General features: G+C 39.6%; 1 protein-coding gene across 1 annotated transcript in view; it reads left to right on the top strand.

Annotated features, from left to right (window-relative positions):
• LOC136846463 (adenylate cyclase type 8-like) overlaps positions 1-21,463 on the top strand; it is a 275,785-nt gene that overhangs the window by 231,886 nt on the left and 22,436 nt on the right. The window contains exons 20-24 of the mRNA XM_067117259.1: positions 798-924; positions 1,526-1,632; positions 2,648-2,762; positions 4,302-4,447; positions 4,706-4,909. Coding sequence (XP_066973360.1) covers positions 798-924; positions 1,526-1,632; positions 2,648-2,762; positions 4,302-4,447; positions 4,706-4,909 — 699 coding nt within the window. The remainder of the gene's footprint in view (positions 1-797; positions 925-1,525; positions 1,633-2,647; positions 2,763-4,301; positions 4,448-4,705; positions 4,910-21,463) is intronic.

The raw sequence follows: 21,463 nt of genomic DNA on the forward strand, positions 1-21,463 counted from the left end.
TTAACATATTGATACCATTAAGGTCCAGACATTACTGGATGGGTGATGGCACTGCTGCAACTCACACTGCTGGCTTAAAAATACTGAACCAGTTCCCAGCAGATGCCCTTCCTCAATAATCAAGACTGAAAAGAGGGAGTTAGGGAGGTTAGAAAGCAAGATTATGAGATGGAAAGTATACAGCAAAGGAACTTAGAGGTCATCTGGGGTGAAAACTCAGTAGTTGAACTTAGAGAGGTTGGACAGTAAGTTGAGAGAAAGTTTATAAAGAACAGGAAGGAGAAAATTACTGGCTCTCAGTTAAGCCAAAAAAGGGTCCATGGCCATCTCGTGTCAGATTCCTGCTGTTGACCATAAGTAACAACAGGGCACTAGTACTATAGGGGCCATAAGTAGAGGAATTCTAAATACTTTATTCTAATTAAACACAAAGAAAGTATATTATTTTATCCTCTTTTATTGGAAAACGTCTCTGGTTCACTAACTATAAAAAGAGAAAGGGCTTCCCTAAACAGTTTCTCGTGTGTTGTTAGTTTAACCACAGTCTAAGTCCAATTTTAAACCCAAGGGTTAAGGCTCAAATAAAGAGAGAGGTTTGTATCTATGAAACAGAAACTTATATTTTATATAGAGTTCTCTAAATTTTTAAGTATCCTGAATTGAATTTTTCCTTAGATCAGAAACAACCTTAATTATAATTTTCACAAACTTAGAACTAGCAACAGTAAGTTTGACTCTTACTGTACATAAAACTTCCTAATTTACAGTAATGATTTATATTATCTTACTTTGTGCAGGACCTTTTCTCAAAGGCTTATGAAAATGTGGGCGTTCTCTTCGCATCTATTCCAAACTTTACTCAGTTTTATTCTGAAGACGTAAATCGGGGAATGGAATGCATTAGACTACTTAACGAAATTATTGGTATGTTGTCAGCAGGCTACTTGGGTGTGTAAATTCTGTAGTATACTTGTTAAAAAATCACTTCAATACAAATGTTTATCAGAAAGTACAGTACAGTACTGGTAATACTATACACAAGTTATTGTTACTTATTTTCTTGCATCCTTACTCACCCCGAGTTACTTTAATTGTATATTATGTTGAATTCAAGTACGTGATTAATTCACTGAAATATATACAGTAATGAAAATGACAAATTGTTTGAATGATTGAAACATTCATATCTGTAATTGTTAGTAACACTGGGCTGTTTAGTGAGTCAAGTTTCATTTGCATAACAGCTTAAGAATTTAACCATGCAAAGTTTTCACATATTATACTGTTCACTGAAACCTAATCAACGTTGATTTTAATGAGTTTTTGTAAGTCTGATAGCTTGCTGTGTGCAAAGTTAATACTTTTGTTTGTTTATGGTACAACCAATCAATTTGTTACTGTAATTAAAAATTAAACAAGGCACTTTCCATAATTAAAAATTCAGCTTGTATAATTTATGGTTGCAGTCTGTGATATAATTTGGTTCCAATTTTATCACTTTTTGTTCTTACTTCAATTCCTGCAGCTGATTTTGATGAGTTGTTAGATGAAGATCGATTTGCCTGCATTGAAAAAATTAAAACAATTGGAAGCACATATATGGCTGCATCAGGACTCAATCCAACGGAAAAGGTGAAGTTTCTAGTCGTGATTTTTCGTTGGTGTATGCTGAGTGTACTGGTAGTCTTAGGAAACGTTTTCCCCGTATCTTTGCTCATCAAATAGGTTTGTTCTTATTGTCTCTAGGTCATAATGTTTTCAGCATAATTAAAACACATTTTGACACTGAAATTGCAACACATTTTTTTTCCTGGTGGTAAATGTTTTACAAAGAGACATAAGTTCCCCTTTTCATCAGTAAATATTGAAAATATACTATGAAGCGTAATTGCTTTGCTGTTACTAGATATGCCTACATTCAAAGCACATTATATCTTATATATATGTTCTGCACTTCACAAGTAAATCTGTTTATCTTACTTAATCTAAGCACATAAAATTACAGCTTATCATTTAAGAGATTCTCACACAGACTCCAAGTTATTCAAAGCTGCAGATATTTTATAGATTTGTTTGTAAACCATACATTATCTTACAGCTCCTATTCAGATTAAGGCTTCAGAACACTAGCTTCACTAGAAGACATACCAAAGGCAAAAGCCTGACTATCAAATTTAAGTTTTGGGGAATTCCATATGAATAGGAACCATACCATTGAAATAAATGTCAGCTCATGTAACAATTACATACAATAAAAATCTACAGCTTTGCAAAGACGGACGGGTTTAAGTGTACTTTTAAATATTAGATTAATTACATTGCTAAATTGATTTTATCCAGAAATATTTTTGCTGTACATTGAGGGTGTTCTCTGAACTTACACCTCCCATCTTATGTACTCCTAGGATTTCAAAATGTTAGCGTTAAAAAGATGGTTTGATAGATTGCACAGTAATTTGACTGCAGGCAAAAATCTCCTTAAATGCATACCAGTTTGATGTGGCATGTGTAGTTTCAATTACCCTTTAATTTTTACTACCACCTGCAAAGTCAATAAGCCGTTAAGTTGTTGGTCATCTGATTTGAGGTATTTTGGTCTTACAACCTGGCGCTGGAAAATAAGATAATATTGAAATTCTTTTTGCAGGATGTTGAAGATGCACATGCGCATTTATGTGCCCTTGTAGACTTTGCCCTCGAGATGAAAGCAAGACTTGAAGATGTTAATACACATTCTTTTAACAACTTTAGACTTAGAGTTGGTAAGTTTTGCAAAGGACAGAATTTTCTTCTTCTAAAGGTTGTACACCTAACTCAATTTTATTACCATGAGAATAAAAAATTAAAAAAAGATTCAAAAAATTTTTTTATTAAAATACACTAAAAAGTAAAAATATTTTGAGACACACCAGGATTTTCTTACATTTAATCATGCTTACAAAAATAAAAGCGTGGGTCCCAGTCATGGAAGGAACTGCTACAGGAAAAGAAAAGATTTTTTTATTTCTTGCAGCATTTCCTTCCATGTTTAGGGGCCACGCTTTTATTTTTGTAGGCATGGTTAATTTTAAGAAAATCCTAGTGTGTCTCAAAATATTTTTTTACTTTTTAGTGTTATACAGTACAGTAAATGCATGTATAAACTTTTTTTATTTTTTATTTTATAATTTTTAGTTTTGACAGAAATTGTAACCGATTTATGATTGTAGTTTATGAAACTGGTATCCGTTTACAGGGAGGGTGAGGGGGGGGGGGGAAGGGGAAGGGAGGGGAGGGAAGTAAGAAGGTGGGGAAGGGGAAATGGGGAGGGGAAGGAAGAGGGGAGGCCGAGAGGAAGGGAAGATGGAAGGTGATGGGGGAGGAAGGGAGGAGAAAGGAGGGGAGGGGAGGAAAATAAGTGGGTGGAGGGGAAAGAGGAGGGGGGGGTGGAGGAGGAAGGGGAGGGGTGGAAAAGGGAGAGGAGGGTAGGGGAAGGGAGAGGGGAAGTGGAGGAGGATGGAAGAGGGAAGGGGAGGGGGAGGACACAGCTAAATTAACACTTGATCATGTGCTCTTGGAAAGGGGGAGGGGTAAGGGGAAGATAAGGAGGAGGAGGGGAACTGAAGGGGAAGGGGGAGGGAAGATGGAAGTGGAGGGGATGGAAGAGGGAAGGGAAATGGGAGGACACAGCTAAATTAACACTTGATCGTGTGCTGGGGAGGGGAAGGGGTGAGGGGAATGGAAAAGGGAATGGGGAGGGGGGATGGAAGAGGGAAGGGTTATATAGAAGATAGAGTCTACCGAGTCAAAGAAGTTGTGAAAAATCCAGAGAGTTTCATGCAAATCTTGAGCTACTGGGAGAGGTCACTTTAGGGTCACTAGAGGTCACTGCTGACCTACTGATCATGTAAGGTTGTATTTTCACTGGGAATGGGTAACAATGCAAAATTTCAAGAACATCGGATGAAGAGAGCAGGTCGAAAATTTAGTTACAAGATTTGAGGACAGACAGACAGGAAGATGCAGAAGTCAAGTTAAATAAAAAGCATGTGAAAACAGAGATATCTTTAAGGTGCATAAGTGTAAATGAACTCTTACACAAAAAGTTAAATGCTGTAGTAAAATGAAGACTAAAAATATGATTTCACTGTGGTACTTGCTAAAACTTTATTCACACTTCAGTTCTTGGTCATGAGGTCAAGAGATTTTTGGAGAAGACCCATGTTGCGGAAACATGAAACTGAGTTCAATGGTCCAGTAACAACTTTCAGTACATTTCTTGTATTGACATTAAAAATTTAATTGCATTACTCTTTTTTCAGGCATTAGCCATGGGCCTCTGGTTGGGGGTGTTATCGGTGCTAAAAAACCAGTTTTTGATGTGTGGGGTAACACTGTCAATGAGGCATCACGAATGGACTCTACAGGAGCTATTGATATGATTCAAATTCCGAAAGAGACAGCTCAGGTAAGAAGGAAAGAACGAAACATGCAAGAATTTTTTCCGATTTATTAATTTTCATTACAGGCTGTTATTAATAACTTGATGGTAGCAATTGATGTCAATCAAATTTCAAAGGAAAGAGCACAGACAAGGAGATTTTTTCTGATTTCTTCATTTTCATTAAAAACTTTTATTACTAACTTGAAACTGCCTTTTATTACAGTAATAATTTTAATATCTGTTCAAAAAAGAAATGGAATTTCATCATTTTCCTTTCTGCAGATTCTTAATTTTCGTGGGTTCAGACTTCAGTATCGCGGTAGAATTGCTGTTAAAGGAAAAGGAGAGATGGATACTTACTTTGTTGTGGGAAGAAGAGCCTCATCAAGAGCCACATTCAGCCGGCAACCGTCTACTTACAATTCCTTGGCAGCTGTTGTATATGGAATGGTCCAAGCACGCAAAAAGCAGACTATAAAAAAGTAAGTAAGAGACTGTTAACAGTATATTTTTAAGAAGTATTCATGCTCTCAAAAAAAAATCTTGACTATAAGATTGCAGCTTCCTAAGTATGCAATAACATGAATTATAAGAGCACTATATATGTTATTCTTTTCAGAAATGTAAGGTAAGATCCACAATGAAATACATGTTATAAAACTTCTTGTGTACTAAAAGACATGTATGTACAAAAGTTTAAAGCTTTCGTCCCGTTACTGTAAACTTGTTCACTAAAATGAGGTACAATAAGCAACTCGGGAAACAAAGTAAAGCGGGAAAATGAATATAAAAACAAACATTACAAAAAATAAAACTAGTAATCAAATTGTTGGGTCCTTTTCAATCATAAAATTCTACAAGATCATCTCATTGGAAGAAACCTGGAGTCTTCCGTTAGGAGTCAACAAGGTGAATTTGTTCCAAAGAACTTTCAATTTTGAAAAAATGTAGAACACTAGAAAAATTTCGAAAGTTAAAAATACCAGTGCATTTGCATATTTCTTCACTTCTGTAACTGTTTTCTCAACAATGCCCAAGTTTCCAGGAAAGGCATTATTCAATGTAATAAGGGCGCCTTCAGTACATTATTTTTGTTTTCCTGCTTTACTAGGTTACGACACTGAGTTCATTTTAATGAATAAGTTCACTGTTGGATGGAAGCTCTACATACGTGTTTTTTTATGGGAGGGGTATGAGGTTAACATACATACGTAAGTCACCTTAGAGGAAGGATTTTGATCCAGTTACATTTGAAAAGGAAGAGAGAACAACTTTGTTGTACTATACTTCTAAAGCAGTGATGACTGCTTGTATGTAGCACCAGCAGGTTCCAACCATCAGCAGAACATGCCTTTCTTTCCCAGAAACCAAGAAAGGTTTCCTCCAAGAGATTTTTATGAGACCAAGTCATTCAGACCCATTCTTACTCTGATCCAGTCTCTTTAAATCCTTGTTGAACTTAAGAAACATCACAGCAAAATCTATTCTTGTTAGGTTTGGTGAATACCTTAGTTTAGGTATTAGTTTACTTATTTGAGTATTCTTCGAATTAATTGTTTCCAGACTTAAAAGTAAACATACTGCCCCTAAAACCTCAAAATAAGCAAACATGCCAAACCCTGGGCCACCAAGGTGCTCCACAACATTTATCACCTTCCTTCCTTCAACATAAGGATACCACTATTGACTTTGACCCTTCAGTTTTGAGACCAACTCCATCAGTCTACACAAGGTGTGTGTCACAAATGAGAAAGTGGCATCCATGTTGAAGACTACATTGGATAACCTCGATGCATCATATGTCATTGAATAAAAAAGCACTTCTGGCACTTTTTTTGACATATAGTCAAGTTTATTCATACTTTTAATGAAATTTTTGTTGTCGATTGTATTATTATTGTTCATTGTTCTGTTGATTTTATAATGTTGCTGTTATGAGCCAATGTATTAGTTTTGCTAATTTTATAATGTTAATTTTAATTCTTTCGGGAGACACTGAGATGAACCCTGGGCCTGCTGCTCATTACTTTAAGAAAAATTGCGAAGTACTTTACTCAATTATTCGGGGCTTAAGGTCAAATTTTCTTTGATCTCCAGAGTTGTGCCCATAACTACAATTTTATATTTCTATCTGAGACACTTGTAAGTAGTTACAAGTCAGAGGTTGAGTTTTTAATCTCAGGGTTTGATGGTCCTGGACTAAATTTATTTGGCATCGTAACATCCCACATGCACAAGGTATGGGTGTATACACTAAGTCCGGACAACCTACTTATCATCAGAAAAACTTGGAGTGTATATGCCATGAAGTTCTTTGTTTTAAGATTTTCAGTAAGTTCTACAATGTTTAAGTATTTGCTGTAAATTACCACAATCCAAATGTTAACAATTCTATGTATGACTCTCTTGAAGAGGATTAGTATGGCTCAGTCACGGGATTCAAAAGTGTCATTAATTATTTGTGGAGACTGCAATGCAAAGCACAGCAAGTGGCTTAATGGAAATTCCACAGATCAACATGGCCGGTCTGCTCTTGAGCTTTATGTTCTTCTGATTTTGTCCAGTTAACTGAGGAACCCACACATTTCTGGTAATCGATTAGACCTCATATTCATGGATGTTCCAACTGTTGTCAGGTCCAAGGTCTGTGACACCTCTGATCATTGTGCCATTGAATGGACGTATCTGTCAATCAGTATATTCCTCATGCCACCATTGGAAAAATGGTCTGGCTAAAATCTCAAGTCAATTGGGATCGCATTATTGAAGCTTGTCCTCAGGCACTTAATATTTCAGATGCTATATCAGATCAGATCCCAAGAAGTTAAATGAAATGCTGATGGCTATCTTCGTAAGGCATGTCCCCAGAAAGGTCATCAAATTCAGGACAACCAGCCATGGTTTGATGATGCATGTAGACAAGCTTTCTGCGACAGAGACCAAATTCAGCACTTGGAGATGAAATCGTTCACATGAAAATTACACCATTTTTGTTGAGCCTCACTGTGCTGTGAATAGAATTTATCGTATAGCTGAGGGAAATTACAGTAATAAGTACCTTACAGAGGAAACCTGAAGGAATTATTCAGCCTCATTTGTGGTGGACCTAATTGGCATCATCTATCTTTAGGTCAGACTCTTCTTCCATTCCACCACTGATGATTGTAGATTGGTTACTGGCCCTAAGGAAGAGGATGAACTGCTTCATTGAGCTTTTGAAACTAAGTAATCAGCTAAGGCCATCCCTCCCCCTGATACTTGGCATCCTGAACCTGTTCTTACAAAATTTGCATTTCATTCTAGGGATGTTAAGAAAATTTTTAATAATATTGATAGCTGGGAAGGAGAAGATCCGGACAGTTTCTTCCCTTTGTTTCTTAAAAAGGTTTCTAGTGTGTTGTCTCCCAAGATTAGTAGATTCTATAGATTTTTATGTCGACATAGAGTCTTTGCGGATGAGAACAAGCTTCGTAACACAGTGCCTGTTCCAAGAATAGCATATCTGCAGACTGCAGGAACTACAGGCCAAGTTCTATTCTCCATGTACTCCCCAAAGTTGCAGATAAACTTATTTGTAAGCCAATATATAAGTATGTAGAATCTAAAGGAGTTGGTAGCTGATAGTAAATATGCATATAAGAAGCAGGTAAGCACCTGCTATGCTCTTTTAAATTTGAGATACCATTTACAAGAGAACCTTGATAAGGGTCTTGAGTGTAGGGTAATTCCAATGGGTTTAGTGCCGCTTTCGATTGAGTAAACACAAGGCACTTATTTATAAACTTCAGAATCTTGGAGTAGATGGATTTGTTTTAGGTTTACTTCAAAATTTCCTTACAGGTAAGACAACAGCGAGTTGCTGTAGATGGGATCTTTAGTGAACCAGGATCTATTGTGTCTGAGTTCTTGGTCCACTATTTTTAGTGTATACAAGTGACATGGCTGTTGGCCAGGAAAACAAGATCGTTCAGTATGCTGATGATGCAACACTTGTGGTAGTAGTCACCACTTAACGAGAAATGAAGCTGCCCTTAGTCTCAATTGTGACATGGACAGGATTAGTGAATGGTGTAGTTGGTGGGGTATGAACGCCAGTAAAACGAAAACAGTGTTGATTAGCAGATCTCATACAGATTTTTCACCCCATCCACCCTTTCAAGTGGATGGGACTCTGCTGAATGAGTCTGAAGCTTTAATTACCAGTATTCTAGGTGTAACTTTTAACCTAATCTTACTTTTGAAAAACATCTAATGAAAGTGTTGGCAAATGCCGCACAAAAATTAGGCCTCAAATATTTATAACAGTGATAAAATTAATGCAACCTGTTTTAGGTCATTTGTCCTTCCTTTACTACAATACTTTTCTGCAGTGTGGATGCCTGCTTCTGCCAGAGATTTATGTCTTTTAGATAGAGTTGTTCATGATTTCTGTTTCCTAATATTAGCAGTTGTGACTGGGACCATCGATGGATGGTCTCTTCTTGTCCATTTTTCATAAGTTGTATTTTAACAGATATGCAGTAAATATGCCTCACTGTGGAACTTCTCAGTTCCAGAGGTCCTTTATTCCTCACACCGTTGGACGTTGAAATCTCCCTGAGGATGTCATGCCATTGGAACTTCGGAATTTCAAGCGAAGATACAATACATTACTGCCCTAATGCAGTTCTCCTTGTATTTTAATATTTTACTTACATTTTCATTTATTTATTTATTAATTTGTAATCTTCTCTTTTATAAATAAGCAATTTCTTCTTTCTGTATTTCCCTTTACCTTCTGTTACTTCTTTCTCATAAACACCATATTCTTTGGAAGTTTGAATTTCAAGTCAATGGCCCCTGTAGGCTTGTTAAATGTAAATAGGGTTCATCTACTGAACAATAATAATAATAATAATAATAATAATAATAATAATAATAATAATAATAATGGGCCCCATGACATAGTGGTTTAGCTCATTGATGGACTGGTTAATTAACATTGGGGCTGGTCAGTCGTTGGATGGGTGACCTCTCTCCTCTGCATTGGTTCCTTGGGAAAGGGTCTTTACCACAATTTCTCTGTCTACTCAGTTGTAAATGAGTACCTATTCCTGTTGGGTAAGATCCAGCTATGGCTTAAACAGCAAAAACTCAGCAATGATGGAAAGAAATAAAATGTTAAATGACAACATAAATGGAACTCTGGCAACAGAGGAACTTCATCCGGCAGCCAGGTATACAGCCCAATGAGCAGGAAGGACAGTTAGGTACTTGGAGGTCGTCATCCAGCAACTGACCACCACAACAACAGTAACTAGCAACCAGAGACTGGAGCTACAGAGGCAAACCAGAAGAAGAGGAAATGGACAAGAGAAGAATATTAGGAAATATGGAGATACTACATCAGAAGCAACCCGACAGAAAGAGGATACAGAAGATTGGTCAATATCTGGAATGAGAGAAATAACACCCCTCACACAGAACAGAGGCTGGCAGACAAAGTAAGAAATACTGATAAAGAACCGGCTCTCTACAACAGAGAGAGAGGAACTGGAGAGAGAAATAACACCCAGCAACGAAGGACAAGAAGACGAACTAAGAGATGATACCACACAAGATAACAGGAATGATGAGCTACCAAACAACGGCAATCTAGGAAATACCGAATGTGTAACAGAGAGGTCAGAATGGGTGGAAAAGATCAGACAATGGATGAAGCCAGATACAGAAAGAACAAAGATCCCCTCCATGAAAGCCTACAACACAAAGAAACTAAGGGAGAAAACAAGTGAAGTTAATGAAATAATGAGACTAATATACACCACCAGTACCACAGAAACGAATAACCTGGCATATGCAGGAGCAGACTAGTAGAAGAACTCATGGGGATACAAACACCAACATCACTATCGCAACCAACCCAGCAACCGCCTTGGAAAAGGCATCTGGAAAAACAAATCATGGCGATGAGATCTGACTTGAGTAAACTGAAAGAGATGGCAGAAAAGAGGCTACAAAGCAAGAAAACAAGGGAGGAACTGAATGAGAAATACAGAGTACAGGAGAAGGGACTAAACAACACAATAGAAGATATAAAACAGAGGCTTAAAGCCAAAGCACATACAATCCAACAGTACATGAACAGGAATAAAGGATACTAACAGAACAAACTCTTCACAACCAACCAGAAAAGACTTTACAGCCAACTAAGAGGGGAAGACAACCACCAGGAAATTCCTGAAGCCAAACCAAGAAAGAGACTCTGGGAAAACACATGGAGCAATCCAGTATCACACAACAAACATGCAACATGGCTCCAGGAAATCAAGGCAAAAGAAATGGGGAGAATAAAACAAAGATTCACCGAGATCATGACAGACACAGTCAGACACCAACTAAAGAAAATGCCCAACTGGAAAGCCCCAGGTCCCGATGAAGTCCATGGATACTGGCTCAAAAACTTCAAGGCCCTACACCCACGAATAGCAGAACAACTCCAGCATTGTATCACAAACCACCGTGCAGCCAAATGGATGACCACAGGGAGAACATCCTTAGTACAGAAAGACAAGAACAAAGGAAATATAGCAAGTAACTACAGGCCTGTCACCTGCCTACCAATATTGAATGTGGAAGTTACTAACAGGTATCATCGGTGAAAGGCTATACAACTACCTAGAGGATACAAGCACCATCCCCCACCAACAGAAAGGCTGCTGAAGGAAGTGTAAGGGCATAAAAGACTAGCTCCAGACAGACAATATGGTAATGAAGAATATAGTGCATCCTCGACTTGCGGCGCTTTTTCAGCGTCATTAACAGCATTTTTCAGCACTGTAACTTGATGATGCATCAAGTTACAGCACTGTAAATGCCATTGACGACACTAACGGCAAGAATAGGCATCAAGTTAACGGCGCTTATGGCACTAACTTGATGCAACATGAAGTCATGGCACTTGATGCATCAAGTTTCAGCACTGTAAATGCCATTGACGACACTAATGGCAAGAATAGGCATCAAGTTAATGGCGCTTATGGCACTGTAACTTGATGCAACATGAAGTCATGGCACCGTAAGTCCTGTTAAAGCGCTGATAACAGCGAAAAATCGGCTGATGGCGGAGGACAATTTTCGGTGCAGCGCTGGAATGGATCCACTGCCATAAGTCAAAGACGCACTACTAAGAGAATGAGAACCAACTAGCATGGCATGGATTGACTACAAGAAAGCCTTTGACATGATACTGCACAACTGGCTAATAGAATCCCTGAAAATATATGGGGCAGAGGAAAACACCACCAGCTTCCTAAAAAGTACAATGCGCAACTGGTATACAGTACTTGCAAACTATGGGATAAGACTAGTAGAAGTTAATATCAGGAAAGCGATCTTCCAAGGTAACTCACTGTCCCCACTACTCTTCATAGTAGCCATGATTCCCATGACAAAAGTACTGCAGGAGATGGATGCTGGGTACCAACTCGAGAAAGGAGGCAACAGAATTAACCATCTGATGTTCATGGATGACATCAAACTGTATGGTAAGAGCATCAAGGAAATAATACCATAATCCAGACTGTAAGGATTGAATCTGTGGACATCAGGATGGAGTTTTGGAATAGAAAAATGCACCTTAGTCAACATACAAAAAGGCAAAGTGACAAGGCCTTAAGTGATAAAGCTACCAGATGGGAATAGCATCAAACACATAGATGAGACAGGACAAAAATACCTGGGAATAATAGGAGATGATGAGATACAGCACAGGAGTAGTGGAGTGGACAAAGGCTGAACTCCGCAGCATAGACCAGAAGACTAGGTAGCACATGACAGTAGACAAAGCACTACACCCAAGAGGAAATACTATACAGACAGACTATACATAACATGAAAGGAAGGAGGGAGAGGTCTACTAGGCATAGAGGACTGCATCAACATCGAGAGTAGAGCACTGGAGCAATATCTGAAAACCAGTGAAGACAAGTGGCTAACAAGTGCATGGGAAGGACTGATAAAAGTAGATGAAGACCCAGAAATATATAGAGACAGGAGAATGAAAAACAGAACAGAGGAATAGCACAGCAAACCAATGCACAGACAGTACACAAGACAGACTAAAGAACTGGCCAGTAATGAAACATGACAAATTCAACAATAATTTGTATTTTTCCTAACATATAAACCCACAACATCATGTGATAAGAGTATCCTTAGGCACACATGCACAGACGGCTGTGGTAGACTCACTCTTTAGAGAGTAGCAATAGCTATAAAAGAGGCCCACAGGACCAGCATCCCCCAATTTGTGAATAGCCAGAGGGAACCATGATATTTCACCCAAGATGGATGAGAGAGAGATTGGGAAAGAGGGGAGGCATGAGGTGGGAAATTAAAGCTCACATGATGTTGTAGGTTAGAAAAAATACAAATTACTGTTGAAGTTGTCATTTGTTCCGATACTGATGCAAACACCACAACATCATGTGATAGGAGACTCATAAAGAGGAGGGAGGAAGATCTCTCCACAAACAAGCAAGGCAGTTAAAAGTGACCATCAAAAATAAATAATTTTTAAAAATAATACTAATAATACTTTACTCACTCTTTAAAGTGATGTGATGGAACATAGAGCTCTATGTTCAGACGGAGCCAGACGGTCCTATCTCATGAACGTCACAAGCCGGACCCAGGTGATGTTATGGAGAAGAAACACTCAATGAATGCGAAGGGGCCTAAGGAGAAGGTGTCCAGAGACTTATGTGTGACATCTTTCAAATAAATAGACGTAAAGGTGGTTTGTCTATTCCAAACTCCAGTGCGGAGGATCTGTCCCACAGCATAGTTCTTCTTAAAGGCAACTGATGGGCCAATACTCCTGATGTCATGGGCCTGAAAGTGTGTTGGTACGGTAGATATATCATGTTCCAAACTGTAAGCTCTGCTTATTACTTCCCTCAGCCAAACGGAGATCGTGTTTTTGGAAATCTCCTTTTTAATACAACCTGTGCTAATGGAAAGTCTACGTTGTGCTGGTTTGAGGTAGGCTGTATGCTTTAGGTAAGCTTTCACTGCACATACAGGGCAAAGCAACATTTCTTCTTGATCATTATCCACAAAGTCCTTGGATCATGGGACGATGGGCTCTGGGTCTTTGCGATGAAGTCTGGCAGAAAATTGAAGGCCATTTCCATCCATCCAAAGGTGTGGGTTACATTGTAAGAAAGTGCATGAATCTCACCAACTCTTTTAGCTGATGCTAAAGCTAAAAGAAACACTGTTTTCAGTGTTAAGTCCTTGTCTGAAGAAGTTCTGATGGGTTCATAAGGAGACTTGATCAAGAAAGTTAAAACTTTTGTTATATCCCAATAAGGTGGTTTCAAATTTCGAGAACAACTTTTCTCAAAGTGTTTGATCATATCCAAGATCTCCCAAGATGATGCCAAATCAATATCTCTAGTTTTAAAAACTTTGGAGAGGGCCGATCTATACCCTTTCACAGCCGAGATGGAGAGGTTTATCTCATTCCTCAGAAAGAGAAGGAAATCTGCTACATTACTTACTGTTGTTTTGAGGGGATGTAAATCCCTCTTACTGCACCAGTCCAAGAAGACTAACAATTTCCTTTCACATAACTTGAGGGAGGATTCTCTGAGCTGGCAATGACTTTTGCAACCTTTATAGAGAAGCGTTTCTTTCTGAGGAGTTGCTTGATAGTCTCCAGCCTTGAAGTTGAAATGATTCTACTGACTGATGTATCCTTCCACTGTGTTCTTGTTATATCCCAATCAGGAGTTTCAAATTTCAAGGAGAACAACTTTTCTTGAAGTGTTTGATCATATCCGAGATCTCCCAAGATGATGCCAAATCAATATCTGTAGCTTTAAAAACTTTGGAGAGGGCTGATCTATACCCTTTCACAGCTGAGACAGAGAGATTTTTCTCGTTCCTCAGAAAGAGAAGGAAATCTGCTACATTACTTACAATTGTTTTGAGGGGATCTGGTGTTATGGGAAGATGTCTTGGAATGTCTATGAGAAGATTTAGGAGATCCGCACACCATTCCGCTTGAGGTCGCATTGGGGCTACCAGTGTCATTCAGAGACCCTCTGGTGTTGCAACGCGTCCTGCATAACGGCGTTTTTGTCTGGAACTGGAGAGCAGTATAGGGGTAATTTGTGGTTCCTCGAAGTTGCGAACAGATCCATTGTGGGGCCTGGCCACAAGCTGAGGAGTCTGTTCGCTACTGACTGAAGCAAGTACCACTCCGTCCCCACTATATGTCCTGATCTGCTTAAGGTGTCTGCTACGATGTTCTTCTACCCTCGGATGTATCTGGCAGTTAGTGTCAGGCCCACGAGTTCTGACCAAACATGAATTTTGATAGCTAGTTGGTTTAAGGAGCCGGAAATCGTCCCCCGTTTGTTCAAATAGGAGACAACCAAAGTGTTGTCGTTCATCAAAACTGTTGTCTTCCCTTTCAGGTCTTCTTGAAAGTACTGCAGAGCTAACCAGGCTGCCTTCATCTCTAGCACATTTATGTGTTCTTTTTGTTCCATCTTGCTCCAAGTCCCTGAAACGCACTTTTCATTTAGTCTTGCTCCCCAACCTGTCCTGGATGCGTCCAAGAACACTAGCATCTCCGGAGCTAGCTGGACCTCTCCTATTTTCCTTTGTTACCGTAATCGTTTCTTCTGCATTCCCTTGATTTTGGCTGCCTTCTTTTAACTTTCAATGTAGGGAATGTGTAAAGTCCCCGCTAAACGGGTTTTCTATGAAGAACCTCCCGTTTTCTACGGTGCCTTCACACCTGACCCTAGGTCAGGGTACTCAGCCCTATTTTTTATTATGTAATTGTACATTTATTACCAGTTTATTTTTGCCCTTATATATTGTGTATGTGTCAGAGTATTTTTGTGTCTAATCTGCTATTTTCAGTTGTCACATTATCAATAAACTAGCAGTACTTGTCTACCTGCTCTTTCTTTCGCACCCTCTCACAAATGTATCTGAGCTCTGCCTCTTGGAACCAGTTTCTCCAGGGACACTAGGTGTCCAATTAGAATCTGCCAATTCTTTATTGGTTGTATGGGCTTGGAGAGGAACCCTCTCAAAATTCCCAGAAACTTCTCCAACTTTTGTTGTGATGGGAAAGCCTTCAAAATCTTGGTATCTATCATTATTCCCAAGTACCTGATTCTCTGTGTCAGAACTAAATCCGACTTCTTGAAGTTTAAGAGACTCCCCAGAGTCTTGCACATCCTTAAAATCAAGTTTTTGTCCTTCTCAGCCTGTGCTGCAGAGGGTAACAGAATGAGCCAATCATTCAGATACCTGCAGAGACAGATGCCTCTGTTGTGGGCCCATGCTGAAACTAATATAAAAATTCTGGTGAAGACTTTGGGGGCTGTTGCTAACCCGAAGCAGAGGGCACTGAATTGATAACTTTTCTTTCTTGCGACAAATCGAAGGAATTTCCTGGAGGAAGGATGAATTGGAATTTGTAGATAAGCATCCTGTAGATCCAGAGAGATCATAAAATCTCCCTGCCTGATTGCTGCCAGAATAGACTTTGGTGTTTCCATCTTGAACGGGGTGAGATCTATTACTGGTCTCCAACCCCCTGATGCTTTCTGTACCAGGGAATGGCAGGTGTAAAACCCTGGCAACGGTGTCTTCACTATTTCCACAGCCCCCTTGTCCAACATATTCCAAATCTTTTGCTGTAGGGCCTTCTGCTTGGGGGAGCGCTTTTCCTGTACGAGGGAAAACTCGAGAGGAAAGGGTGACAAAAGCTGTTTCTTATGGAAGGGAAGAAAATACCCTTTCTTCAAGGTTAGTAACGTCCAATTCTCTGCCCCAGCTTTCTGCCACTCTTTCCACTTGTATCTCAGACAGCCCTCCACCCTGGTTAGCAGAAGAAGATGGGAAGGCACCCATCCTCATCTGGTGGACACCCATGATGGTCCTGGCTTTCACTTTCTGTACTGTGAGGGAGCGGAGGAGCGGTATTGAAGTCAACCTTCTTCTCTTTGTCAACCCCTGGGCTGGGAATTCTGATGAAAGCTTTGACGAAAAGGTTGCGCTGCAATTCTAGTCTGTTGACTCCTATTGTAAGAAAAGGATTGCTTTCTCCATGAAGGTCTGCTATGTGAGGCAGGAACGAAATACTTAGCATCTTCCCTCCTGTCTGAGATTGCCTGGTCGACTAAGTGTTGGTGAAAATACTCAAGACATTTTACGGGGGGGAGAACTCAAGAAGGAAACAATAGGAATGCTAACAGCAGCAAAAGATCAGGCCCTCAGAACCAGATATGTCCAAAGAACAATAGATGTTAATAACATTTCACCCATATGCAGGAAGTGCAATATGAAAGATGAGACCATAAACCACATAGCAAGTAAATGTCTGGCGCTTACACAGAACCAGACATGATTCAGTAGCAAAAGCCCTCCACTGGAACCTGCGCAAGAAACACCAGCTAGCTTGCAGTAATAAGTTGTACGAACACCAACTTGAAGGAGTGAAAAAAAAAAAACAATCAGGCAAGGATCCTCTGGGACTGTGGTATCAGAACAGATAAGGTGATACGTGCCAGTAGACCAGACTTGACTCTGATTGACAAAATCAAGAAGAAAGTATCACTTATTGATGTTGCCTTACCATGGGACACCAGAGCAGATGAGAAAGAAAGAGGAAACATTTATAGGTATCAAGACCTGAAAATAGAAATAAGGATATGGGATATGCCAGTGGAAATTGTACCCATAACCATAGGAACACTAGACACAAACCAAAGATCCCTGAAAAAGAACTGGGAAAACTAGATGCCAAAATAGCAGAAGAGTGTGCAATTAGAAACCGTGCGCATAGTGAGAGTGAGAAAAGTGATGGACTCCTAAGGAGGCAGGTTGCAACCTGGAGCCCCACAGCTGAACAGGATGACTGACATAGACAAAATGAAAAAATAATAAATAATAACAACAACAAATATAGACAGTGATCCTAGATAGTTATGATGTCAGTGGAAGTGGGGCTGTTTCACAAGGCCCTTGTAAGTGGGAAGACCTCTAGTGTTAACCATAAGTTCAAGAAGGTCTAAAAATACTTCATGTGGCCAAAATTGAGGGTTAAGAATCATTCAGGAGTTCATTGATGCTTGAAATTTCACCAGTCCTGATGCAGAAACTCAGAGTGAAAGGCATACACACTGGGGCTGTTGGGCCCAAACCTTAAACATTCCATCTAATACCAAAGCTGCAAACTGCAGTGAAAATTTAGTGTTTAATGATGTGGCAAACAGATTCAGCAAGGGTATCCTCAACACCTGCCTGAGTGCCTTGCAGACATCCATGTGCAAATACAACTCAAGAATTGAAGGTGTACATCAAGACAGTGCTAAATCCCAGAAAAAAATTCTTGCAGCTCTTCCCAAGAGATCTCTTCTGCCAGGAGACAAAGGGAACCTTGACAGCCTGAGAGATCTCTATTAATAGAAGATAAAGGAACTTGACATTTTTCTTTTCTGATTCTGCAAGAAAAAATGCTGGTATTGTTGTCTGACAAGATCCAAACACATCATTCTAAGAAAAAGGCATGAATGCTTGGAGACCTAGGTGTCTCATGTTGGAAGTTTCCAAAATCATCAGTTCGTAGGGTCTGGTAAGCCTGGAAGGACCACTTGCAGCATATTCTGTTTGCACTATGAATGAAACAAAGATGTACTGTGACATATTAGCTGCCTTCAAACAAAATGCTACTTGAAAGCAATGGGAGCAGAGGCAGAAGACTGTGGGGAACTAATTTCTTCAGGGAGACCAATCCTGATCTCTGAGGGACAAACTAATGTCAAAACTGGCAGTCCTCAACCCTAAGTACATCACCTGTGTGGAGGGCACAAGTCTGATTTCTCTAAGTTGACCTGACTGACTTTAGCAGAATCTTCAGATGTCCCTCTAAATCCTCCTTGCAAGATAGCATGACCAGCCAGTTGTTCAGATGGCACTGTAGATAAAGGCCAAGACAACAAGCCCAAGCAGTCACCAACAGAAATATGACAAATCTCTCTAGCACCTGCTGGAGTCTGGTTAAAAAAAAGTACAAGGATTTTGGTGGCAATAGGAGCTAACCAAGATGGCGGAAATGTGGTGGGCATAGCCATCCTGCCTTAACCCATCCCAGCTACAAGGCATCAGTTTCCTTTAGCCCAGGTTAACTAAATGAGGGGTGGCTTGAGGTGAGCCATCTATTATATTAATTTCCTTGGCCGCCTTTCTGCATGTGTTGTCTGTCCCTCCCCTTCCCCTTCTATTATATTAATGCCTTTCTGTGTGTGTCCCTCCCCTCCCCTTGGTATGGTACAGATATGGGTATGGGTATGGGTATCGGTATGGGTATGGTTATGGCTATGGGTATGGTATGAATATGGGTATGGGTATGGTACAGATATGGGTATGGTACAGATATTGATATGGGTATGGTACGGATATGTAAACTAGCAAATGTGAGCGATAGCGAGCATCTGCTAGTATACTTTAAGACTGCAGGTTTGTTAGTTTTGAAAAATACAAATTGATTCACAATTTGTGATTTGTTCATATACAGAACAAAACTTATGACTTAATGTAAGGGAGACCTACTCTTGAAGGGAGGATAGAGAGTCTCAGAACTGACTGGAGGTTCAGACCACCTGGCCTCACCTCCTGGACAAAGTAGGACATAGGAAGGAGTCATATGCCTCTGATCTCTTAAGTAAAAGGTTACTCAGCAGCCAGACATCTGGGTTAAGAGACAACGTAAACTCCCATTACACTTTGTCATGTAGGAATATAAAGAACCCACAATTTTCGGAGACAACAAGGCTTACGTTAGCCACCAACCTTGTTAGTTGCCATTTCCTCTCTCCCTTATAAGAGAGAGGAAGAGACTTGCCTCCATATATAGTTTGTATTGTGTAGGAACAATAAAAAAAACCAATGGAATGGTGCTCTCTCACCTGTATCTGACCCATTCCGGCGCATCATGGATTAATTCTCTCCACTGCCCAGTGGTAGAGGAGAAAAAGAAAGAGAAAGGAAGAAGGCCAGCCATCCCATTCACTCTCACTTTCAAAACCAACATCTTAGGAACGATACAAACTGTCCTGCTAGGGGCATTGGATGAGCTATACAACTTATTGAACAGCCACCACCGAACCCAAGGAAAGTGTCCAGGGTGGTTGACAAAGCCATGTACCAGTCTTTAAAATCCTTTGAATCAACAAGTTCTTTTTGAAAGTGAAGGAAGGGCCTAGACCCCTAACATCATTGCTCTTGCATGCACTGTATCAGCATCTGAATGTGAAGAAGAGCTGTAGTCTTGCTTGATTACTTCTCATAGCCAAAAGGAGATACAGGCAGTCTCGGGTTAACAGCAGGGGTTCTGTTCCCAGCCGATTGCCACTAACCGAAAATCGGTGATAATAGCGCCAATAAACCACTTAACGGCACTGTTAACCAGTTATCGGCGCCAATAAACTGCTTAACGGCGTCGAAAATCACTTACCAGAGCCGAAAATCATTTACTGGCGCCGAAAATCTCTTACCACCACCAAAAATCTGGTTAACAATGTCACTAGCCAAGCACCGTAACACCAAAACGCTGTTAACCAATGCCACCAGTAAGCAGGGGAATGCCTGTATTCCTGGACACTTCCTTCTTGTTCCGGCCTGTACTGACAAAAAGTCTTCAACAACCCGGTCTGAGATGTCAAGTCCTTTTTAGATAGTTATGCAGGGCCCTGACGGGACATAAAAGCAATTCTAAAGGGTCATTACCAACAAAGTCTCCAAGGGAAAGAAATAACAGAAAACAATAGGAAATGCAGAAAGAAGAGATCAGTTATTAGAAAAAGGTAAATTAACAATTAAGAAATAGGTAAATGTAAATAAATAATTCAGGATAAGTAATACCTTGCATCTTCGCCTGGACTATGAGGTTCTAATTGCCGAACAACCTCAGGAAGACTGTTCCCCAGTCCAGTTTGTGTGTGATAAAAAGTTCAGCTGCTGCTGAGCTTGGAAGAGAACAAAATGGTGTAGGTAACTAGAAAAAAAAAAGCATAAAGCAATGCAGCTGCAGCCAAAGGAATACTGAATAGAAAGTTTGGTAGTTTACATTTGATCGTGCAAGGCACTCTTAATGCATAATGTGACTGGTGCCATCAGTTGAGAAACTAATAATGGATGTGATTACATAGAGAGAATGAGTGTTCTATTCTTGTCGAAGTATTACTGTATTACCATAATACCAGTAATGATTTGGGGTAGATTTTGAGGCTGTTTTCCGTATTATGGGTACACTATGCATGTCCAGATTTTTTTATATTTTTAAGTCAAAATAAACCCCAATGCCACTTAAACATTTCATTGATTGTAAATTTCACATATTAGCCCCACCAAGGAGATGGTCCCTCTGTGATATAACTATAGACGAGAATGCTTATCCATCTAGTGAAATTACCTCTTGACACACAAGTAAGTTGAAATGAATGACTTTTAGGAGCTACTGTAGATGGTACTATACTGTAGATGGCAGCAGTAAGGTAAACCTTTTGAACTACTATACTTCATATTTATGTATCTCTGCTCATATCCTTTGATAAAATCTAGAAGTTACTGAATGCAATATATTTTAGAGCAAACAGCAGTCACACCTTTCGTAGGCACCTGAGAGCTCTTGATTTGCTTCCGAAAACGCATTCTTCCTCATGATGGTATTTATCGTGTCTTTACAAGCTTTATTTGGGCCCTATGAGGCAGAGCTAATCTAAATGCTTACCTTCAAAACTGACCAATTTCTTCAGCCACAATTAATTTTGAGACTGCCAATTTAGTTTCTGTTCTGTCCTCAAATGCAATTCAATACTGTACTGTTATTATGAACATTACACAAGCAATATACAATATTGTTCTTCAGATGCTTTCAGTACTTTATCTTCCTCATTCCAAACCACCAAAGTACTTTAGAAAATTTAACTTGTCAATACAATATTAGAAAATTTAACTTGTCAATACAAT

Source organism: Macrobrachium rosenbergii, chromosome 15, assembly GCF_040412425.1.
Source record: "Macrobrachium rosenbergii isolate ZJJX-2024 chromosome 15, ASM4041242v1, whole genome shotgun sequence".
In the NCBI taxonomy this organism is placed as follows: domain Eukaryota; kingdom Metazoa; phylum Arthropoda; class Malacostraca; order Decapoda; family Palaemonidae; genus Macrobrachium; species Macrobrachium rosenbergii.